Source organism: Peromyscus maniculatus, chromosome 13 (assembly GCF_049852395.1).
Source record: "Peromyscus maniculatus bairdii isolate BWxNUB_F1_BW_parent chromosome 13, HU_Pman_BW_mat_3.1, whole genome shotgun sequence".
Classification (NCBI taxonomy): Eukaryota; Metazoa; Chordata; class Mammalia; order Rodentia; family Cricetidae; genus Peromyscus; species Peromyscus maniculatus.
In genome coordinates, this window is record NC_134864.1 from 65601321 (window position 1) to 65622183 (window position 20863).

Genomic DNA, 20863 nt, shown 5'->3' on the forward strand with positions numbered 1-20863 from the left:
TACAGACAGAAAGGGTTAAAGATACACAATAAGAACAGATTCAGATGGGGGAAAAACTCTAAATGGGTTGTAATGTGTTTAATAGATACATGTAGGTTTGAGAGGAAAAAAAGAAAGAGTATATACAATCTTAGATTAAAAATATAGATATAAGATAATAAAAATAAAGTCATTTAAAAGAGGAATAAAGTAATATAAATAAAATGAGCCATGTGAGGATGGAAAATGCAGAGTCTGGATTATGTGTATTATTGTATTGTCTTTAAAATCTTTGACTACTATGAGACATTTGATTATGAAAGCTGCTGGATTAAACCAACCTATATATTTAAAAAATATCTTGACTCCAAAATTTTAGTCAAAAGATATGCCACTTTTGAGGGAGAGGTTGTGTTTTTTGTTTCTACAAAAAATGAGAGACTATGGATTCCTTCTGGGTTAAAGAAAATAAAGTTTGTTGGAGGAAGATCCCTGAAATCCTGACTACAGACATGGGAAAATAAACCTAAAGTAACTACAAGACATTTAATGTATGTTTTACCTGCTCAGACATAAAACAAAAGACTATCCTTGATTGGCTTATGTACAATGCACAGTTTATATTTGTATTAATACAAAGATGTATGTTACCTTGAAAAGTTTATATATTTTCAGAACAAGGGGACCAGACATCAATAAAAATGATGGCCCAGATGATCCAGCATTCAAAACAGCTTCAAGGCTACTGACTGAGATGAACAAACCTCACAGAATACTACAGCCAAGACTTAAGAATTATCCTAAATTTTCTCAGGGTTCCAAAAAGATTACCAGTCTAGAGAACTACACCCACATCCCTCCCCCCAAATAGATTATGGATATTTGTCTTTGTTTAGAGGGTTAGTTATAAATTGTTATTGGTCATAGTTGATCTTTCTAAAGAAGAAAGGGGGATCTGACATAGAAAAGATGGGAAAAAGGGTAGATTAATAAGATGGGGCAAAAGGGTAGATTATTAAATTATTATGTTTATGCAGCTCAATTAAAAATGTAATATATAATTAAAAAATATAGATTAATAATCAACTGAGTTATATCCTCAGTGCCCCTCCACTCTTTTAACATGTTATTTGAGGACAGTGTCCCAGGCTGGCTTTGATCTTGCATTTCGTCTGCACCCTGCCTCCCAAGAAGCTGAGATGACAGGTCGGTGCCACCCACCTTGGCTTTATTATGAGATCTTACATTAAAATAAAACGATTTATGTAAAACACATGAAATTCAAATACATGCATCCATTTTTATTAAAGGAAGAGTTTACACTTGCCATCAAGGTGGAGGGGAGAAGCTGCAAACACCGTCTCCTTTGCAGACGAGGCTCTTGGGGCATTGACTAAGACGACTGTGCAGCTGAACCAGCACCTGTGAGGAGAGAAGGCAGGCGGGTGTGAGCAACCTGACTGAGCAACCGTGTAGGCTGGAATGTGGAATCCCACACCTTGAACTGATTCTGTGGAGAACTCTGAAGCTCCAGAATGGAGTGAGAATGGTAATTCTTAGTCCCAGGATAGGCTTGGGTCTCCTTCAGCTAAGAACACCGGCGTTTGTGGTGACAATGTGCACCCCAATAAAGCTTACCTGGTGTAGCTAGAGTTTTTATCTTCAGGTCCCGCCAAGCCCCCGCAGCCCCATAGCCCACTTATAAAATAAACATACAGATGCTTATACTATTTACACTGCTCAGCCATTAGCTCAGGCCTACCATTGCCTAACTCTTACTCTTATACTCAGCCTATTTCTGTTCATCTATATGTTTCCATGTGTTCTGTGGCTTTACCTGCTGCCTTTACAAGCTGCTCCCTGGATGGCGGGATGGTGTTTCCTCCTCTCTGCCTTCCTGTTCTCTCAATTCTCCTCTCTGCTAGTTGCACCTATCCTATACTTCCTGCCTGGCTACTGGCCAATCAGCGTTTTATTTATTCACAACATACAGGACATCCCACAGCAACCTGGGGATCAGAGGACAGAGCCATCCACTAAATTAGACATAGAGGTCAGGCAGTGGTGCCAGAAACCTTTAATCCTATCACTCAGGGGGCAGAGATCCATCTGGTCTCTGTGAGTTCAAGGCCACACTGGGCTACATGAGAGAAACAGAGCCAGGCAGTGGTGACACACGCCTTTAATCCCAGGACGTGACATGGTAGGACACGGAAAGGTGTATAAGACATGGGGAAACAGGAACTCGCTCTCTTGAGGCTCAGGATTTTGTAGAAGTAAGCTAGTGGCTGGCTATTCTGCTTCTCTGATCTTTCACAATAAGTCACAGAGGGGACATTTGGCGTACACAACATATCACCACACGCATTCCTGGGGCTGGAAAGATGCTCGGAAGCTAAGAGCACTGGCTGCTCCTCCAGAGCATCGTGTTCATTTCCCAGCTCCGACACGGCAGTTCACAACCTTCTATAACTCCAGTAGTCCTAGGGGATCTGGTACCTCTTCTGGCCTCTTCACATATTGCGTGTACATGGTATACAGACAACACTCATATACGTAAAAATAAAATCTAACAATTAAAAAAAAAAACCTGCGTTATGGACGGGAATATTGATGCTGCTGCTTTATTGAATTTTGAGCCTTATAAAAATGGTTTGTACTGTGTGTGTTGTTTTTGTTTGATAATATGACTGTCAATCATTCCTGCTGCTTCCTCCCATCTCACCCGACCATTTGCATTTACTCACGCTGCTGCAGATGCTGGCTAGTGTGAACAGTGACATGGTGCATATTCTCATGTACACGTACATTTACCCGCTATATATTAAGAAAGCGATCATAGACTATGCATATATTCTGCTTTATTAAACACTGAGTCCCATACCCCTAAAGTAGTTGCACAAATCTATATTCCCGTCATCAGTATAAATAGATTTAGTTTTAGTTATTTATAGTTCTGTAAGACAAGCTCTCACTGTGTGGCCAGGCTAGCTTGGCACTCACTTTATAGCCCAGGCTAGCCTGGAATTCACAGCAATTCTTTTTCCTCTGCCTCTTATGTGCTGTGGACAGAGGTGCAGGGTACCATGCCTGACTTGTAGGGGGATGTTAGTTTTTCTAATAAGTTCTCGCTTTTACTGGATTTTAGCCCCTCTGGTGAGTGAGCTCTATGTAGGTTTGATGTACTTTCCTGGTAACTAGTGATGCTGGTTGTCTTTTCATGTACTGATTGGTTGTTTAAATATTCTCTTTTACAAGGACCTAGAGGCCCCTTTTCACTTGGCCTTCTATACTGTTCTTGTGATTTTATTGTGGAAGGTCTTTGTTGCTTCTACGTGCCAGTCTGTCCTTAGCTAGATATATCCTGCAAATGTCCCCTCTGTGGCTTAAATTCGTATTCCCTTATGCAGGGGAGGAAAAAAATAAAATAAAATGAATTTAAAAAATAAAAAAAAAAAAGCCCTCTACAAGTTAACGTCAGTGTTTAGCAGCAGCCAAATCTCCATGGTGGAGCTGCCCTTTTCTCTTTCCCATAGTTTCCAGTTCTTAAAGGAGCATCTACTGACCATTTTAAAACACAGCAAGAGATGTGAGTTGTTTAAGGAAGGTGGTTCATTTAAACACAGGGCAGTGTTTAAACAAGTAACCAATCGGAAGAGGTTCGCAGAGACAAGAAAGTCGCCAAGATCTGTCTTTAAGCTGCGTCTGCTTGCACAAAGATGCTGGTGCCCCCTGGTGGTCAGTGTGAGGTTTACAGCAAATGCAGAAACCATCGGGGTCTCAGTTTTCAAATAACTGAAAAGAGCTTTCAGTTGAAGTAAACCTAGGCTCCCCCTGCGGGTTGAGTTTGGGCCAGACTAGCAGGTATAAGGTAATTACAACATCTAGTAAGATCAGAAGTGGAAAATGGACTTCTCAGAGCTAAACAAATGCCTCCGTGGGAGCAGCACGAGGTGAACTGGGGCGGGGTTAGCTACAAAAGCAGGGACAGGTGTCACTGAAACGCAAATGTAAAACTATTTCCTTCTCTTCCACGGTGCATTTGTTGTTCATCACGGTCTGCTGCTGCTGCTGTTTGTCTTTCTGTTTAACCTCATTCTGCGTAAAGAACGAGTCATCATTAACCACTCTCTCTATACTGCGTTAACACCAGTTTTCAATGCAGGGGTGAGTGTTTGACTCATATGTGAAACCATCAAAAGTCCCTCATTTTTTTCTTTTGAGACAGGGTCTTTCTGTGTAAATCAAGCTGGCCTTTGAACTCACAGAGATCCACCTACTTCTGCCTCCCGGGTGCTCGGATTAAAGATAGGCACCACCATGCCCGGCTCTCCTTAATTCATTTTTCATGGCTCATGCTATGGACTCCGTTGTTGCTAGAACACTGTGAACAATGCAGGACACTAACTCAGTGGTTTTTACCTCACTTCTTACTATCCACTCCTCGTACCAGGGAGCCATCACCGACGAGGAAAGGAACCGAGGGATCCTCTCTCTCTCTCTCTCTCTCTCTCTCTCTCTCTCTCTCTCTCTCTTGCTCGCTCGCTCGCTCGCTCTCTTTCCATGCCACCTGGAGAGGGGGTGATCAGTGATTAGCCGATTCAGGAAGATAAAACAAATCATACCAGTTGAAGTAAGCTAACCTCCTTGCACATCTTTCCTAGAACACCATTGCCTTCTTCACAGATCCCAGGTCCCAAGCAAGCTCTGGTTCCCGAGGACTGGCAGTGTCACTGGGTCATGAAGAGACCTGAGGCAAATGCTTGCTTTGCGTCCCTGGAGTGCTGTGACCATGGATGCTGTGACACTGTGAACAGAACGGGCAGACGCAGACACGCACAGCTCTCCTGCTTTTTATGGCTACAGAGAGGAGAACATCCGATTAATTTCCTAAGTTAAGTCAAAGGAAACTTTCTTGTTCATCATTCAAAGGGCAGGAAAGCAATGAGTAAAAATCCCACTTGAGAGAGGAGGTACGTGAGCCACACGGTGAATTCTGGTTCTGTCTAGCATCCAGTGACCAAAGTCTGCTTGCTCTGTTGCAACACAGGCAATCTCTGGATGTAGGGCAAAGGTTTCTGACACTACGCAAGGTCACTAGATGGCAGCAATCGGTGATTTGTCAGCTGGCTTCAGAGAGTGGCTTGCAGGCCTTAAGGCGTCCTTATACAACTCAAGCTCCCGGTCATTGGGTTTGAGTGTGTTTGGGAGCCCAGACCACTAACTTCTCTGCTTTGATGAGGTGCAATGTCAGACTCTCACCGGGGGAGGACTGTGCCCTGTGTTTTCACCATACCAGAATGTGTCACCACAGGGCATTTGGAATCCTCTGCAAACTACCTAACCCTCCACCATGCCTGTGGCCTCGTCAATCTAACATAAAGGTGTCTGAAGGTCAACTTTCTGAGAACTTCAACATGGCAACCACAGGGCAGTAAGCAAGCTTTGTGGACTGAGTAAGGAACCTCGTGAAAGCTGCATGGGTCCCAGAGACAGGGTCAGGAGAGACTGGCATCTCATTAAAAACTGAAACAAGAAAAAGGAAAGGGGCAAAGTTCTTGACGGTGCAAACTCAGATAACTCCTAGCGCATTTAGGATGGAGCATTGCAAATGTGGTCTAGAAGAAGAAAAGCATCATTTGGAATTACAGGGCTTTTAGTATAACCAGAATTCTGGCCAGCTTGAGTATGAGCAGGAAAAACAAGCAAACAAAATCTTTAGAGTGCTGGTGGCACACAGCCACGCCAACAGCATGTTATCTCATGTTTTAAAATGTTTTAAAACTAAATTTGAAAGTAGGCTAACAAACCCTGCACTCTAAAGAAAAAACAAAAAGATCTTGATGATCGTGTGAGTGCATGTGCATATGTGTGCCCACCTGTGTGTGTGTGTGTGTGTGTGTGTGTGTGTGTGTGTGTGTGTGGCAAAACTATGAACATCTTGGTTCATCTACCTTAGGACCAAGCTATTGCTTGATTTTTAATTAGTTGCCTTTAGTAACTAACTTAAATGGAGCTGTAAGACCTAGGCTGCCTGAGCCAAAGGTTCTGAAGGACTGTTTCCTAGCAGCCCTATGCTTTCTGTGGGGAGGGACCACACCACCATTTTATCATCATCGTGGGGTGTATCTGCCTGGGCTAACTCCATACAGAAGAGCCAGCCCTACTCACCCAACTCTGGGGCTGGGGCGGATCCTGGACTGTGCACAAAAGCCTGCGGCCATTGTTATTTGACTACACCTTGACTGTGCGAAGCCAGGGCGGTGTCACACATTACTCACACTCACAACCAAAGGGATGGCGTTTTAAAAAGAAAAAAGAAAGAAGGTAAGAAAGAACACACAAAAGAAGAAAGAGGGAGAGAGAGAAAGACAGAGACAGAGACAGAGAGAGACAGAGACAGAGAGAGACAGAGCTCCTTCACCAGACTATTTCAAAGCTGTTTGCTCCATGTCAGTCTTTAAGTTCCCCTAGGAAAACACTTACTGTGGCTTAGGTTACCTTTATGGTATGTTTTTTTTTTTACCCTATCAGTCCAGACTCAAGTGGTACTATTAACTATGGATGGGGACGGTTACAATTTCTCCCTTCCTTCCTTCCTTCCTTCCTTCCTTCCTTCCTTCCTTCCTTCCTTCCTTCCTTCCTTCCTTCCTTCCTTCCTTCCTTTCCTTTCCTCCCTCCCTCCCTCCCTCCCTTTCTCTTTCTTTTTTTTCTTTCTTATTTTGAAAACTCATAGAAAATACATGTAGACAAAATTGGGGACAAGAAAAAACGTCGGAAATGTTTGTTGGTGGCAAATGTATATGTCTGGAGTTTATGCCTTTCTTGCCGTACAGGGCTTTGGGGGAGGCGGTGGGGTGGCAGGGGCTCCGTTTAAGGATGGTTATAGTAACTTCCCCTGGCCTGTGGGTACAGGATGCAGACTCGGACCAGTTGCAGTGAGTGGGTCCGAGCAGCCAGACTCCTTCAAAGGGATGACTCAGCAAGGTCCCTTGATCAGAGACTGATGGCAGCCTGTCTGCCTTTCTGAGCAGAGGATGCACACCACCCTCCTGTATCTGTTTCCAGTCTTAAGGATGGCAAGATTCTTGGGTTTTGGCTGCCCGGAAATGAGACTTTCCTTGTAGTCGACTGTGGTCACGTGACTCGGTTACAGCCAATGAAAGGCCACCCCGCTGTGTCTTTCCCTTTATCTGGCTGTGGGAAAAGCAGACCCAGAGGCACTGTGTGTGAGAAAAGGGACCTTGGTGCGGGGGTGGGGGGTGAGAGACGTGAGTCCCCGGGGACACTGGGGCAGGGCCACCTTTCTGCTCTGTGAGAAATTGTTTGGGCATTTCTGCCGCTTGCAATTACAGCTGATGCATCCTGGTAGGAAGTCCTCGGGACAGGGGCCCATCGGGTAGTCTTCGGTGCAGTGATGCTTTTCTCCTCCCAGCCTCCCAGCACTTCAGAGACCTGTGGAAGCCCTCACAGCGCTGAAAGTGCTTTCCAGAATTCTCTTCCATTCGCATTTACAGATCGATCTCTCGCAGACGGGGTGTGGTCTGTGGGCAAGCATGAGCTGTAACCACGGAGTCTGAAGTCAGTACAGAAGACGGACAATACACAAATATATTAAAAATCTGGACAAGGCGACTAAGGAAATGGCCCCGTTAGGAAGGTTCTTGTGCAAGAATGAGGACCTGCGTTCCGATTCCCGTAACCCACATAAAAAGGCTGTCATGGCTGTCCGCATCTGTGACCCCAGTGCCGGAGACAGAGATCGCGCTCAGAGAGAGATTTTGGAGGCTTGCAGGCCAGCCGGTCTATCTGAACGAGTGGACGTTAGTTTCAGTGAGAAACCTGTTTCCAAAATTAGAGAAGTGACTGGGAAATTAACCCAGTGCTGATGTCAACATACCCAAGCGTGTACCACACACACACACACACACACACACACACACACACACACACACACACACTTGACTAAGGGAAGAACGACAGGTCTAAAGGTGTGGGTAGAGGTCCGGAGAACAAGAGGAAAAATGAGGGACAAGAAAGACCAACTGTTTGTTACATTTTTTCTCTCGTGTGGAATCTAAATTTAACTCTGTGTATAAAACAGGTTAATTTGTGGTGGTGAACATATATAGCATTATATATTCCTACAAGTGTGCGTGGGCTACCAAAGTAGCTTCATTAGTCTTTTTTTGATAGGCAATGCTTACCAGATACCAGAGAATGTTTAACACTACACACACATATATGGTCATGATTTTAAGCAAAGCGTTCATGAAAGAACATTAACTTACCAAGTGAATTACATTCCGGAACTTCTCATTCTTTTGGGTTTGATGATGATGATGATGATGATGATTGGTTTTTCAAGACAGAGTTTCTCTGTGTAGTTTTGGAGCCTGTCCTAGATCTTACTCTGTAGACCAGGCTGGCCTCAAACTCACAGAGATCTGCCTGGCTCTGCCTTCTGAGTGCTGGGATTAAAGGCGTGCGCCACCACCGCCTGGTTTGGGTTTGATTTTTAAATACTCTTCTGCTAAGGTGAACCTATGCTCTGCTCAAGGACTTGATTATCTAAGAGATGTATGTTGAATAGGTACAATTATAGATATCTGATACATTTACATGTTTTCACATACATACACACACACACACACAAAGGAAAGCAGGGGTAACGTGAAAGGGAGGAAAGAACAGCAGGAACAAGGGAGGAGAGCAAAATACAGTGATTATGGGTAACAATGTCAGGATGTTTGTATGATTAGTAAAAAAATAATAGTAAACCTGGGTGTGGTGGCAGAGGCCTTTAATCCCAGAACTCAGGAGATTGAGGTAGGCAGATCTCTGCAAGGTGAAGTCCAGACTGGGGTACAGAGTGAGTTCCAGGCTAGTCAGGGCTACATAGTGATCTCTCTCTCTCTCTCTCTCTCTCTCTCTCTCTCTCTCTCTCTCTCTCTCACACACACACACACACACACACACACACACAAGCACACGCATACGCACAAGCACACGCACACACGCACACACAGCACACAACACCTGAAATGCTGGTGATCACCAGGCTTCTACTGATGGATGTGATCTATTCGTTACTAGTTGGACTGAGAGATAAAGGTGGTGATAAGTGGAAGCTGGTGACTGGGAAAGAGAATGACAAGTGAAAGAACTGGGTAGAAGGTGTATTAATAAGTGAATATTGCTGGAGAGTGGTGCCACACGCCTTTGATCCCAGCACTCAGGAGGCAGAGGCAGGCAGATCTCTGTGAGTTCAAGGCCAGCCTGGTCTACAGAGCGAGTTCCAAAACAGCCAGAGCTGTAACACAGAAGAACCCTGTCTCCAAAAGCTAAAAACAAAAAAGTAAATATTGATCTCTCACCAACTTACAGAACTGGAAGTTGTGTGTCCGTCCCCTTTGGAGCCATCGCTGGACTGCAACCACCAAAATGAAGTTCAAACTGTCTCTTTGTGACTTCTAACCGAAGCAAGAACCGCACGCAAACCACATTTCAGCACACCTTCTCACATTCGGAAGATCATGCCTTCCCCTCCAGAGCGGAGACAGAAGTATAATGCTCGATCTATGCCCATGTGAAAGGACGATGACATTCAGGTTATCGGTGGACACTGCCAAGGCCAGCAGATTGGCTGAGTGGTCCAAGTGTACAGGAGGAAATACGTCATCTACGGTGAACAAATACAGGGAGAAAAGGCCAACGGCACAACTGTCCATGCGGGCATCCACCCCAGCAAGGTGGCTATCACCAGACGAAGCTGGACAAAGACCACAAAAAGATCCCGGAAAGGGAAGCCAAGTCTCCACATGTAGGAAAGGAGAAACAACAGAGCAGATGCAGGTGGGGAGGCATCATACACAACTTTCATTAAAGACTGCTTCAGTTAAGGGGGGAAAAAAGAACATTGAAAAGTTAATTAATTTGTTAAACAAAAGTTTAGCCAGGCTTTTAAAACAAGAGCAGAGATGAACCACAGCGGCCAGGGTTATGCAATTTTTGTCTGTGATTTTAAATAACATATGTAAATGTTACCAGCTTTGGGAATTTGGTGCTCAATGTGTTAGCTGCTAAAGTTGAGTGTTGTGACTCGACCTGTATTTCTGGCACTTGGAAGATGAAAGAAGAAATCTCATGTTTCAAGCCTGCCTGGGCCATGTGAAGCCATAGCTAAGTAAAAGTTAGCTGTTAATATTATATGACACAATAAAATAATTATGTCTATTAATTATTTGTCTAGAACTGCTACCCAAATAAGCCTCATTCAATGATTTTTCAGCTGGGTACCTTAAACATGAACTAAAAGTACAAATGCCTGTATTTTTTTTTAATTTATGTGTGTGGGTATTGCCTAAAAGAATGTTTGTGCATCATGTCAGAAAATGATCTGACAGCAGATCTCCTGGAACTAAAGTTACAGATGGTTTTGAGCTGCTGTGTGGTTGTTAGGAATTGAACCCAGACCCTCTGGAAGAGCAACCTGTGCTCTTAACCACTGAACAGTGTCTCCAGCCCCCAATTTTATTGCATTAGAAGTGCACACGTGTGCATATATGTGTGCATGCACATTGTGTGTGGGTGTTTTCTGACTGATGGCACTGATCTTCTTAGTGGATGAAGAGACTGGGATTCAAAGAAGTTGTATATAGCCTAGTATCTGTCTTAGCTGGGGTTTCTATTGCTGTGAAGAGACACCATGACCAAAGAAAGTCTTATAAAGGAAAAGCATTTCACTGGAGTAACCTAAGAGTCCTACATGTTGAATTGCGGGCAGCAGGAAGTGGTCTCTAATACCGGGCAGTATCTTGAGCAAAGGAGACCTCAAAGTCCGCCTTCACGGTGACACACTTCCTCCAACAAGGCTGCACTTCCAATAGTGCCACTCCCTTTGGGAGACATTTTCTTTCAAACCACCACAGTACCTAAGAAGACCACCTTGCGTGGTGGCAAATGCTGCGATTCGTGCTGATTACTATTTCTCTGGTACCAAGGTACACAGAGGAATAGAGTTTGTCAAGTCTTATTTGGGGTTCACGTTGGCTTATTGAATCACAATAGCACAAAGAGTTATGCCGTAGATGTTTCTATGAGATTTTAAATCAGTTAGTGACTATGTAATTGGGTATCATTGCATGGTTAAGAGGAATAAATTGGTGGCTGTAACGTGGGAAATACGATAAACAAAACAGCAATGCTCTGTTGTTCCTGAGTGCTAATTGTGTTTATTAGTAAATGAAGTGCTTCCGTTTCAGCAGTCAGCATTACAGTCAAGACAACCTTATTTTAAAATGAAAAACAATTATTTCATTACAGAAACTGAGGTATGGAGATGACTAACAACGGACAAACAATGCTGAGAGGAAGCAGCTGATTGGCTGAGTGCCGCCAGGTTGCTAGGAGACGGCCTCTTCCATGCTTGTTTCCTTCCTCATTTGTTCTGGGATCTTCTTCGCAGTCTATGGCTTTGCACTCGGTTAGCTTAACCCTGATGTCAGGAAGGATGTTTGCAGATGGTCAGAGGCATCCAAAGTAGCTCACTGAGTTCTTTTTTTTTTTTTTTTGGAGAATACTTACTTGTTGGGAGCAAATAAAGTCCTGAGTGAAAGTATTTTGTTGACTTGGGCACAGCCACGGTAAGGACCCCAATGCTTCAGCCCCATCAGAATGGTAAAGCCTTCTTTGTTTGGGTCCAGGTGAGAATGTTGACAGCGTAGGCAGAAAATGTCCCTGATAGCTTTCTTACCCCCACCATGTTTACATCCTGAAGATTGCTCCCCTACGGAGTCGGCTCCTACTGAGATTAACTCAGCCTGTTTCCTTGTTCGGCTTTATGTAATAAGCCTGCCTCCATATGTGTCTATATGTAATAACACCACTTCTCTGTTCAGCTGCATGTAATAAACACATTCAACTGGAGGAGCGGAGTGGTCTGTGGTTTCTCCATTCAAGAGCTCAGCCCACCTTATCCTCCCCCCTCACTCCCCCAGGCCCCCCACCTCTCTGTATATACCTTTTTTTCATTCCTGCATTGCCTGTAGTCAGGGTTCAGGAACCCAAACTGTGCAAGGATGAGGCACTTACTCATCTCAAGGAAGGCACTTACTCATCACATTTTAATTCACTACACACTCAACACATGGCTGGGCTTTAACCAAACCAAAGTTTATGAAACAACATCCACCTTTACCAAGTGCAATGCACATGTCTCATTGTTAGATTCAGTTCTTAAATGCTCTGTTGCAGGTTTGATTGTCTAAGATAGTAGAGTTCTCCAAACAAAACTATAAACCATGTCTGTTCGTTGCAGAGGACTTGCCAAAGAGCAACAAATTCCTCAGGTTGGGCATAGGGACTTGATTATGATCTGGCAGAGAGGTTCCCAAATTTTGTACGAGAAAAAGGTACTCTAGATGACATGTATTAGAGGATTGTGTGTGTATGGGGTTGTATGTATGTGTGTACACATTTGCGTATGTGCAAGTGCTTGTTTGTGTGGAAACTGGAGGCCAGCATCGGAGTGTCCTCTGCCACTGTCCCCTGATGACTAACCTTGGTTGTCAACTTGACTGCATCTGGAATTCTCTGTAGTGCTGGGGACCCAAGTTCAGGTTTTCATACTTAGTACTTTACCCCCTGGGCCATCACCCACCCAGCCCTTACTAGACTACTTTGAGTACACATTCAGAATAATTTTTGATAGTGGTGATTATTTGATACCTATAAAAATATAATTCTAGGAATATATGTACATAAATTATCAGAAATGCTCATAAAATATTCAGTGATCATGAACTTTGTGTTTCAGAAAAAAAAATATTTGTTTCTCCAAGCTCAGAATAGCATTTTAGTTTTTGCTTCTGTGATCAAGGATTATATAATTCTACATGTCTTCATTGGTTTCTACATTACTGCACATTAAAACCATCATCCACTATTTGTGAATTCATTGTTCATAGCAGCTTTACTTATAACCACCAAAGACAGACATAAAAGACACAATGAAAAGATAAACAAAACGGCAGAACACAAGCCAAGGAATAACACTCAGCCTTAACAAGGGAGGAAATGCTAACACACGCTGTAACATGGATGGAATCCGAAGCTAATGTGCTGAGTGATGTTAGCGACTCACAAAATACACACAAAGGTTTGCTTCCATTTAGCTGAGGTGATCTGAGGTAGCCCCGTTCATAGAGACAGGGAATGGAATGGGAGGGGACAGATAGCTATGATGGAGTTTAAACAAAACCCCTGAATAATCCCCTGGGCAGCTAAGAGCAGCTATGAGACAGAAGAATGCTCTTCTGCCATAGCCCATCGTTTACTTTTTGCATAACCTGTATGAGGAACCTTATAAAATCCCCTCGAGGTCTCATGGACTTCTCTGCTCCTCACATGAGGAAGTATCAACAGGCCAGATAGTTTATGGGACTTGTGTGTGATCACAGCTCATGTCTAATCTGGAGGGAACAACTTCACAAACAATGGGAATGTAGGAAGAACGAATGGAGTTCAGGGTTTATGGACTATAAAGGGTTTGGCTTTAAACTTTAACTTTATTGTTGTATGAGAGTGTGTATATGATTTGAGTGCACACGTACATGGAGATCAGAGGACAACTCTGTGGAGTCTGTTCTTTCCTTCTACCTTTAAGTATGTTCCGGGCATTGATGTCAGGTCACTGGGATTAAACTCAAGTTGTCAGGCTTGCCTGTTGAGCACATTTACTCACTGAGCTGTCTTGACAGCCCAGGTATGGCTGACGGAAGAGCCAGGCTGTGGTGATACCTTGCTTGTGCTCTAACAAATAAAGCTTGCCTGGATCAGAGTGTAGAGCTAGCCACTAGTTAACCATAGAGGCCAGGCAGTGGTGGCACACACCTTTAATCCCAGCACTTGGCATCTCATGCCTTTAATCCCAGCTCTAGGGAGGTGGAGACAGGAAGTGATATGGTTGGACAGAGAGAGACATATAAGGAGTGAGGAGACAGGAGCGCAGCCCTTTTTCAGTCAGAGGATTCCTAGAGGTAGGAAGTCTCTCTAGTGGCTGCCCCTCTACTTCTCTGATTTTTCAGCATTTACCCCTATATCTGACTCTGGGTTTTTATTATTAGGACCAATTAGAATTTGAGCTACACCAGGCAGAGGGTGACAGAGGAGCCAGGTGGAGGGTGACAGAGGAGCCAGGCAGAAGAGTTTGAACAGAGCAGATCTGGTCAGACAGGATAACTTGGGTGAGCCCCACTGAGAAAGAAGTTAGGGTACAGAAGCAAGTGAAGAGTTTATTTCAATGATCCAGACATAAAGAGGGCAGAGGGCAGGGTGGGGTGGGGGAGTGATAAAGAACAGGGATTCTCAATAAAATGTAAAGTGCTGCCAAGACAGTTACTGAGGGACTGAGTACAGGCCATGAGAGCAAGAGAACTGACTTTGACCTGAGCCTCCAGAGGGGACTCTGGGGTACAACGCAAGAGCCTTTGGCACGGTCTATATAAGTGACTTAGCAGATTAATGTACCCATTTTCCTGTAAGATACATTGACCAATGCATAAGCCATCTGACCTATGTGGCCGAGAGAAGCCACTCTACAGTGCTCCTTCATTGTGATACGCCAACTCCTGTTCTCATCAAATGTATTATCTGGAACCAAGAGTACCAAGACTTCTTCTAAAAGCTGTGTTCTGTTTTCCCTTTTAATAATTAAGCCGAAAGGCTCTGGAGACAGCTCAGGAGGTAAAAACACAAGCATGAGGACCCAGATTTGAAAACCTGAACTCAGGCCTCCTGCACCTGTCTCTAACTTCAGTTGTGGGGATGAGACAGGCAGATCATGAGAACAACTCCCTAGCCAGCCACTCTGGCTAAAACGGTGACTTTCTGATTCAGCACCAGACTGTCTTAAAGCAGTAAGAGGAGGGCGGTAGATGAAGACACCCAGTGTCCTGACCTCTGTGTGTGGGGGGGGCACACATACCTGCACACTCATATGCATTCACCATACACAAAAAATATACAGAACGCACAGACAGATACACACACATAGAGTTCATGGATTGAATATAATGTAAAATAATGGAACATTAGTTTGAGAACAAAGAATCAAAGTCTTCTTCTGTAGGTACTGATAATGGTGACTCTTAAAAAAATACTGTTGTATATAAAACAGTTGTAGAAAAAGAATAAAATGACAAAAATATTTAACAATTGTGCCTCAGGCTTCCTGCAAATGTTTTAAACTTCTGCCTGCAAATGAATTTCGAAAGCAACGCCCCCCAGACTCAAGTTCACCCAGGCTCAAATTTCTTGCGTAAAATGACAAGAGTATTTGTATTTGACCTATTCAACTTTGTCCTGTGTGTTTCAGTATCCAGATCACTTCTAATTTCTAAATCCAATGCAAATTATATATGTACGTATATATAATAGATGTGTGTGTGTGTGTGTGTGTGTGTGTGTGTGTGTGTGTGTGTGTGTGTTTTAAGACAGGGTTTCTCTATGCAGCCTTAGAACTTGTCCTAGAACTGGCTCTATAGACTGGTCTCAAACTGACAGAGATCCACCTGCCTCTGCCTCCTGAGTGCTGGGTTTAAAGGCATGTGCAACCATTGCTTGGCTATAATAGACATTATATCACATTGTTTGGAAAATATTGACATGAAAAATCCTTATTCAGTACAATTTAAACTAAAAAAAAAAATGTTTTCCATCCGACATTGCTTGAACGTGTGGCTATAAAAGCCACAGATGAAAGGTCAGTTGTATATAATAGATGTTTCCAAAAGTGTTTGTCTCTCTTTTCTCTTTGGATCTTTTCTCCTTTAGTAACTGAGAAACTGTCCATTCAAATCTCTTTGAAGGTGGCTGTTTTCACTGTGTGTTATTGACTACATACTCTTAAGATGTTCACACTAACACACTTGCTTTTTAAAAGACATATTCATGTCTTCACACTAGTGCATATAGGAGCAAGGTTCCTGGTTTCGTTTCTGATGCATTTGTGAAGAATGAACTTATCTTCAAATAACCTTTAAAATTAGTAACAAATATACAACTTGCAGGACTGTAGTCATTGACCACGGAGTAGATGTCTCAACAATCTACTCCATCACTAAAGGATACACACACACACACACACACACACACACACACACACTTATTGCATGCTTTCTCTTTCTCCAGTCTCTGTGTGTCTCTCCTTTTTGTTTCCTGATTTCTAATTCCCTCCCTGCCCCAGTGCCCAGCCTTTCTTCTTCTTCTTTTTTAGTAAGAAATACAAACAATTAAAAGTATATGCACTTGGCTACATTATTCAAATTTGCAATTCTAAATCTTCTGCCTCAGGCTAGAACCGCAGATTTCTTTTTCAGGACAAGAAATAAATCCCAGCTCAAGTCTGGCTCCCCTAGCAGCTGGGTATTTAGCCATCACTCCAACTGGACATTTTTGCTCCTCCCTTGGTACTTTATTGATGGTTTCCAAGCAGCATTAACAGCACAACGTTCACTATAAGAATATTATATACCAACTTAGTTGTGACATGAATGTCATTAATTTACTGAAATTAACATTATGAACACATAATGGGGGAAATGTTCCTCAAAGGAGGACGGTGAACATTAACCATCAATAGGACGAAACTATATTTGACAGATGGAGATTAACAAGAAGAGGTTCAGTTCGGTTCAAGGGCGAGTTGAGGTCAGAGTCCTACGTCTGTGTCTTCAAAGGCCCGAGGTTTTGGATGAGGCAGCTCAGGAAGGAGTCCAGCCGATGCCTGGACCTGTACGCTATCAGTCCTCCCTTGTTGGCCCAGAGGTCCACCCCGGAAGCGCCTCTGTTTTCCATGTGATACAGCAGCTGTGGCCAGTCCAGCCCCGTTTGGGGGCTTCTCGCCAAGCACTCCTTCATGTCTGCAATGCCCCCACCCATGGCCCGCAGAATGGCGTGAGCTGCGCAGGAGTCCCACTTGTACGTGGTGTCCTCTGAGAAGATGTAAATGTCCACCAGGCCTTGGACTACACAGAGGCTCTTGTAGCCCGCCCCAGCCGCGGGGAAGACGCCGCCCCCGCACACGCGCGACAGCGCGGCTTTGATGGTCTGGTTTTCGCTGGTGCTGATGACCGCAGAACAGGGGCGGGCGAGCTCCACGTCTGCGTGTTCAGTCTGGGTTTCACCGTCGTTCCCTTTCGAGGTGGCGAGCTGCAGGGAATGGATGTTGGTCCCCATGTAAGAAAGGCCCCAGTAGTACTGTCCTTTCCACCTGCCGGAAACAGTTTTCGTTGGTGAGAAGCGTGTTTGGTTTATTGCACACCGCTTTCAAACAGAAGGAAAGGAAAAATGCCCCGGAACAAAACGAGTTTTAACGCTCCCGAGCCTATAAATGAACATCGAGCTACTAATGAGTTCTAAGTGACTGCCTGCGTTCCTGTGAGAGAAGGACCGCCGGTTTATCTCACTGTCACACCCAGCTGGGGTAACACTGGAGTACTGGTGGGATTTCTAACCTCTGAAAACAACGCCAAAGCTCAATCCTACTTCTGTCATTCAGAGTCTCGGAGGGAAAATCGACTTGCAAATCCCTCACAGGCCTCCTCTCGCGGACCTGCTCGGGCTTCTCACACCAAGAAGATGGGCTTGGGTTGTTATTTTTGGCAACAGCAGTAATAACAACTGCGTTTATCCACTTACCCTCCTGTAAGGCACTCTATTTACAGACGAGAGGCTAGGCTTAGGGAAAGCAAGTGACTTGCTAAGGTGGCCTGGATCCTTACGTGGTGGAACCCGCATCCAAAGCCAGAAATTCACCCCTGAATCTGTACTCATCCCCCACCACTTCCCCATCCTCACCCCTACCCCCCAAAGTTGGCCTCAGACTCCTCTTATATCTCTGGTGTGCTGGGCTTACAGGTCATTAATGTTTTAATGACCTTTAAAATCATTACCAAAACATATTTGGTTTGAAGAAAAGTGGACTAGAGGAAAATTCCAGAGGCTTAAACTGTTAACTCTTAGAAGGTCAAAGGATTCTTATCTGAAGTAACCCGAAGATTAAAGAACACAGGCCGTCCTATGCAATGGAAGCGGCAAGTTATTTTCAATGAACAGGGGTTCATTGCAGTTATTTTCTACTATGCCCAGGAGTCAGCTCCCCCAGCCCAGAGGCCCCTGGCCACTCTCCAGCCTGTCATCAGGGGTCAGTGGAAAGGCGGGGGTGGAGGGGTGTGGGGTGGTGGGCAGGAAGGGCACCAGTACTGGCAGTATTCGGAGGGAGTTAGAGTCAACCCTGGCCACATCTGTCAATCATTCCACTGAACACTGCACATTTGGCTCTGTATTTCTTCTACCATTATACATCTGGCAACACAGTGGTGGCATCCATCCCGTTCCAATGAATCAGAAGACAGCGCTGAGCATTAATCTGTATGTGTGGTTTTTGAGTGGATTTTAGAAACAGGAATAGGATTGCAAAGCCATAATTTCTCCATGACTGTGTTAATTTTTTTTTAAAGTATCACTGTGCACTTAAACCCAAACAAAACTCTGCCAAATCCAGGGCCAAAGAGAGAAAGCGTTTTAATTCAGCCCTGTGGACTCGCGGTGGGAATGCCCCACGGAATCCAGATGTGGGCATGCCAGGTAGTGACAATCCTAACAGGCAAGGCTGAGGCTGGACGATCGAGATGGAAAATGCCTATCTTTTACCTTAGTGTCGTCAGGTTTTGAGACGCGAAAGGTTGGTTGATGACTCCCATCAGGGGCATGCCTGTCTGGATGTCATAGACGCCAATTAAAATGGTCACACACTGAAGTCCACTGGGGAAAACTCCTTGGTTGGACTTCACGTCGGCAGAACCTTTAATGTACTGATAGGTTGAATCTGAAAAAATGAAGCAAATGTACAGGTACAGATTGTTTAGAAGATAACGGTGAATCTATTTAGGATTTTTTGTCCTTTGTAAGTTCTCCTTCTAATCTGGTAACCAATCAATTTCACCTTTGGGCGTTGCCTGCAATGAATCATTTGAGCTCTCCTACATCATGTTTCTACATCACTCAGTGTATGAGAACTTTTAAGAAGTGTGTTGTCTTGAGACAGGTCTCTAACTGGAGATCCTCCTGCCTCTGTCCTTGAAAGGGAAGGACACAGTCGCAGTCCTGTGGAGTCTGGCACAGCACCTTGCAGATGATAAGGCCTCCAAGGCAGCTAGGGCTGGGGAGATGCGTCATCGGGGAAAGTACTTGCCTCAAAGGCATGAGGACTTGAGTATGGATTCCTAGGGCCCATGGAAGTTGTCGGGCAAAGTGGACCACACTTAAAAATCCCAGTGCAGAGGAGGCAGAGACGAGGATCCCTGGGGCCGCTGGACAGCCCGTCTAACAGAATCGGTGAACTTCAGGTTAGGTGGAAAAGGAATGAGAAAGGCACACTACATACGACTCTGGCCCCAGTGTGCCACGTGACCAGCAGCACATACACACACCCCTTAAAAACGCAGTTAAATGGCCAACAACTCCTGGTAACTAGTGGGATGTTTCTTTAGAACTGTTACTAATCAGAGGACCGGAACAATCTGAGATGGAAAAGTCTCCTTCTAGGAATCCGCCAGATGTGAAATGGCCTAATTGTTGTTATCATTTGTCTACCCAAGCTGCAAGAAGGAGACAATGAAGCTGACATAATGGGAAGAGGTTCACAGTGCTTGTGAGGGTTGGTCTTGGTTGTCAGCTTGATGGGATCTGGGATCAACTAAGAGGAATGAGTCAGGGCGTGTCTGTGAAGTATTATCTGGAAGCATTACCCGAGGGGGCACAATCCTCCCTCAGAGTGGGCAGTACCTTCCAGGAGCCCAGCTGTAAAGAGGTCTGAGGAAAAGCAGTGCTGATTTTGCCTTCCTGCTTTCCTCCTTGCTGGTGCAAACATCTGCTCTTCAGCTGCTGCGAGCATCCTTCACTGACATAAGCACCTTAGTGTCTCTGGACTTCCCATACGGACCGAAGACCAATGGTTTCCAGGGATTCCCCAGGCCTTCAGTGTCCACTGGGACTGCTGAGGCTTCCAGCACTGTAGACTGAGCTGCTGGCCACAACAGTATGCGGCAGCCGCTATTGCACGGCCCAGTCCCGTGAGTTAGCACACAGTGAAGGACGTGTCTGGCCAACAACCCAGAGAGTCAGATAAACATCTCTTCAGGGTGGAACTAAGACAGGAGATCACCATCCCTCGGAACTGTAACATATGTCAATTTACCCTGACATGACCAGAGATCTGGGGGGAAATTCTTAGTGTTCACATACAACACACTGGCTGAATGTTACGTAGCTGTCTGATGTAAGGAAAAACACTGTGCACATGCTATGTGCTGTAGACTGGGGTTGTGAGAAAGTTGTCTGGCTCAGTATAATGTTTGCCACCTGCTGAGTTAAGCAGAACTTACCAGGGGGATGGGAAAGTGGGGAGACTTTCATCTGAGGACTTTGTATCGACAGGGCTGTGAGGGAAGGGGCTGCATTTTAAAAACATGTACTATAGTTACAATTCTACCCAAAAAGGACAAAAACTTGGTAAGCTTTATGTCAGCTTGCGAGTGGCCCAAGACACGTTCAGGTGCCTTGCTTGACCGTGGTTTTGACTGTTGCCTCACTGAATGAGTAGTCAATGATTCAAAGTTAGCAACTCTCCCTTAAAACACAGGTTTGCATGAACCTGTTAGGCCTGAGCTCTAAGTGGTGTACGTTATTGCCTTCTCACATTCCCACTGATTTACCAGTCAGAAGTCACTTAAAGATCGGTTAGTTCGTGTGTGTGTGTGTGTGTGTGTGTGTATGTGTGTAAGCACACACACGCACACGCCTCACAGCCATCTGTCCCTCC

General features: G+C 44.6%; 1 protein-coding gene and 1 long non-coding RNA gene across 8 annotated transcripts in view; both read right to left on the reverse strand.

Annotated features, from left to right (window-relative positions):
- Positions 1–1259: 1259 nt before the first annotated feature.
- LOC121822121 (uncharacterized) lies at positions 1260–9889 on the reverse strand. 5 transcript variants are annotated; one of them, XR_013044185.1, is made up of 5 exons: positions 9357–9889; positions 7283–7540; positions 4623–4839; positions 4402–4549; positions 1260–1401 (listed from the first exon to the last, which is right to left on the reverse strand). It is a non-coding gene; the product is annotated as an uncharacterized LOC121822121 (long non-coding RNA). The 5 variants fall into 5 exon arrangements; XR_006063155.2 differs by having other exon boundaries at positions 7283–7523; positions 9365–9884; XR_006063156.2 differs by having other exon boundaries at positions 7333–7540; positions 9365–9884.
- Positions 9890–16427: 6538 nt separating this feature from the next.
- Positions 16428–20863, reverse strand: part of Inpp1 (inositol polyphosphate-1-phosphatase) — a 34608-nt gene continuing 30172 nt past the window's right edge. For all 3 annotated transcript variants that reach the window (XM_006974855.4, XM_042260406.2, XM_015993739.3), the window contains exons 5-6: positions 18694–18868; positions 16428–17251 (exon numbers count right to left, since the gene is read on the reverse strand). In XM_006974855.4, coding sequence (XP_006974917.1) covers positions 16699–17251; positions 18694–18868 — 728 coding nt within the window. In that variant the 3' untranslated portion in view covers positions 16428–16698. The remainder of the gene's footprint in view (positions 17252–18693; positions 18869–20863) is intronic.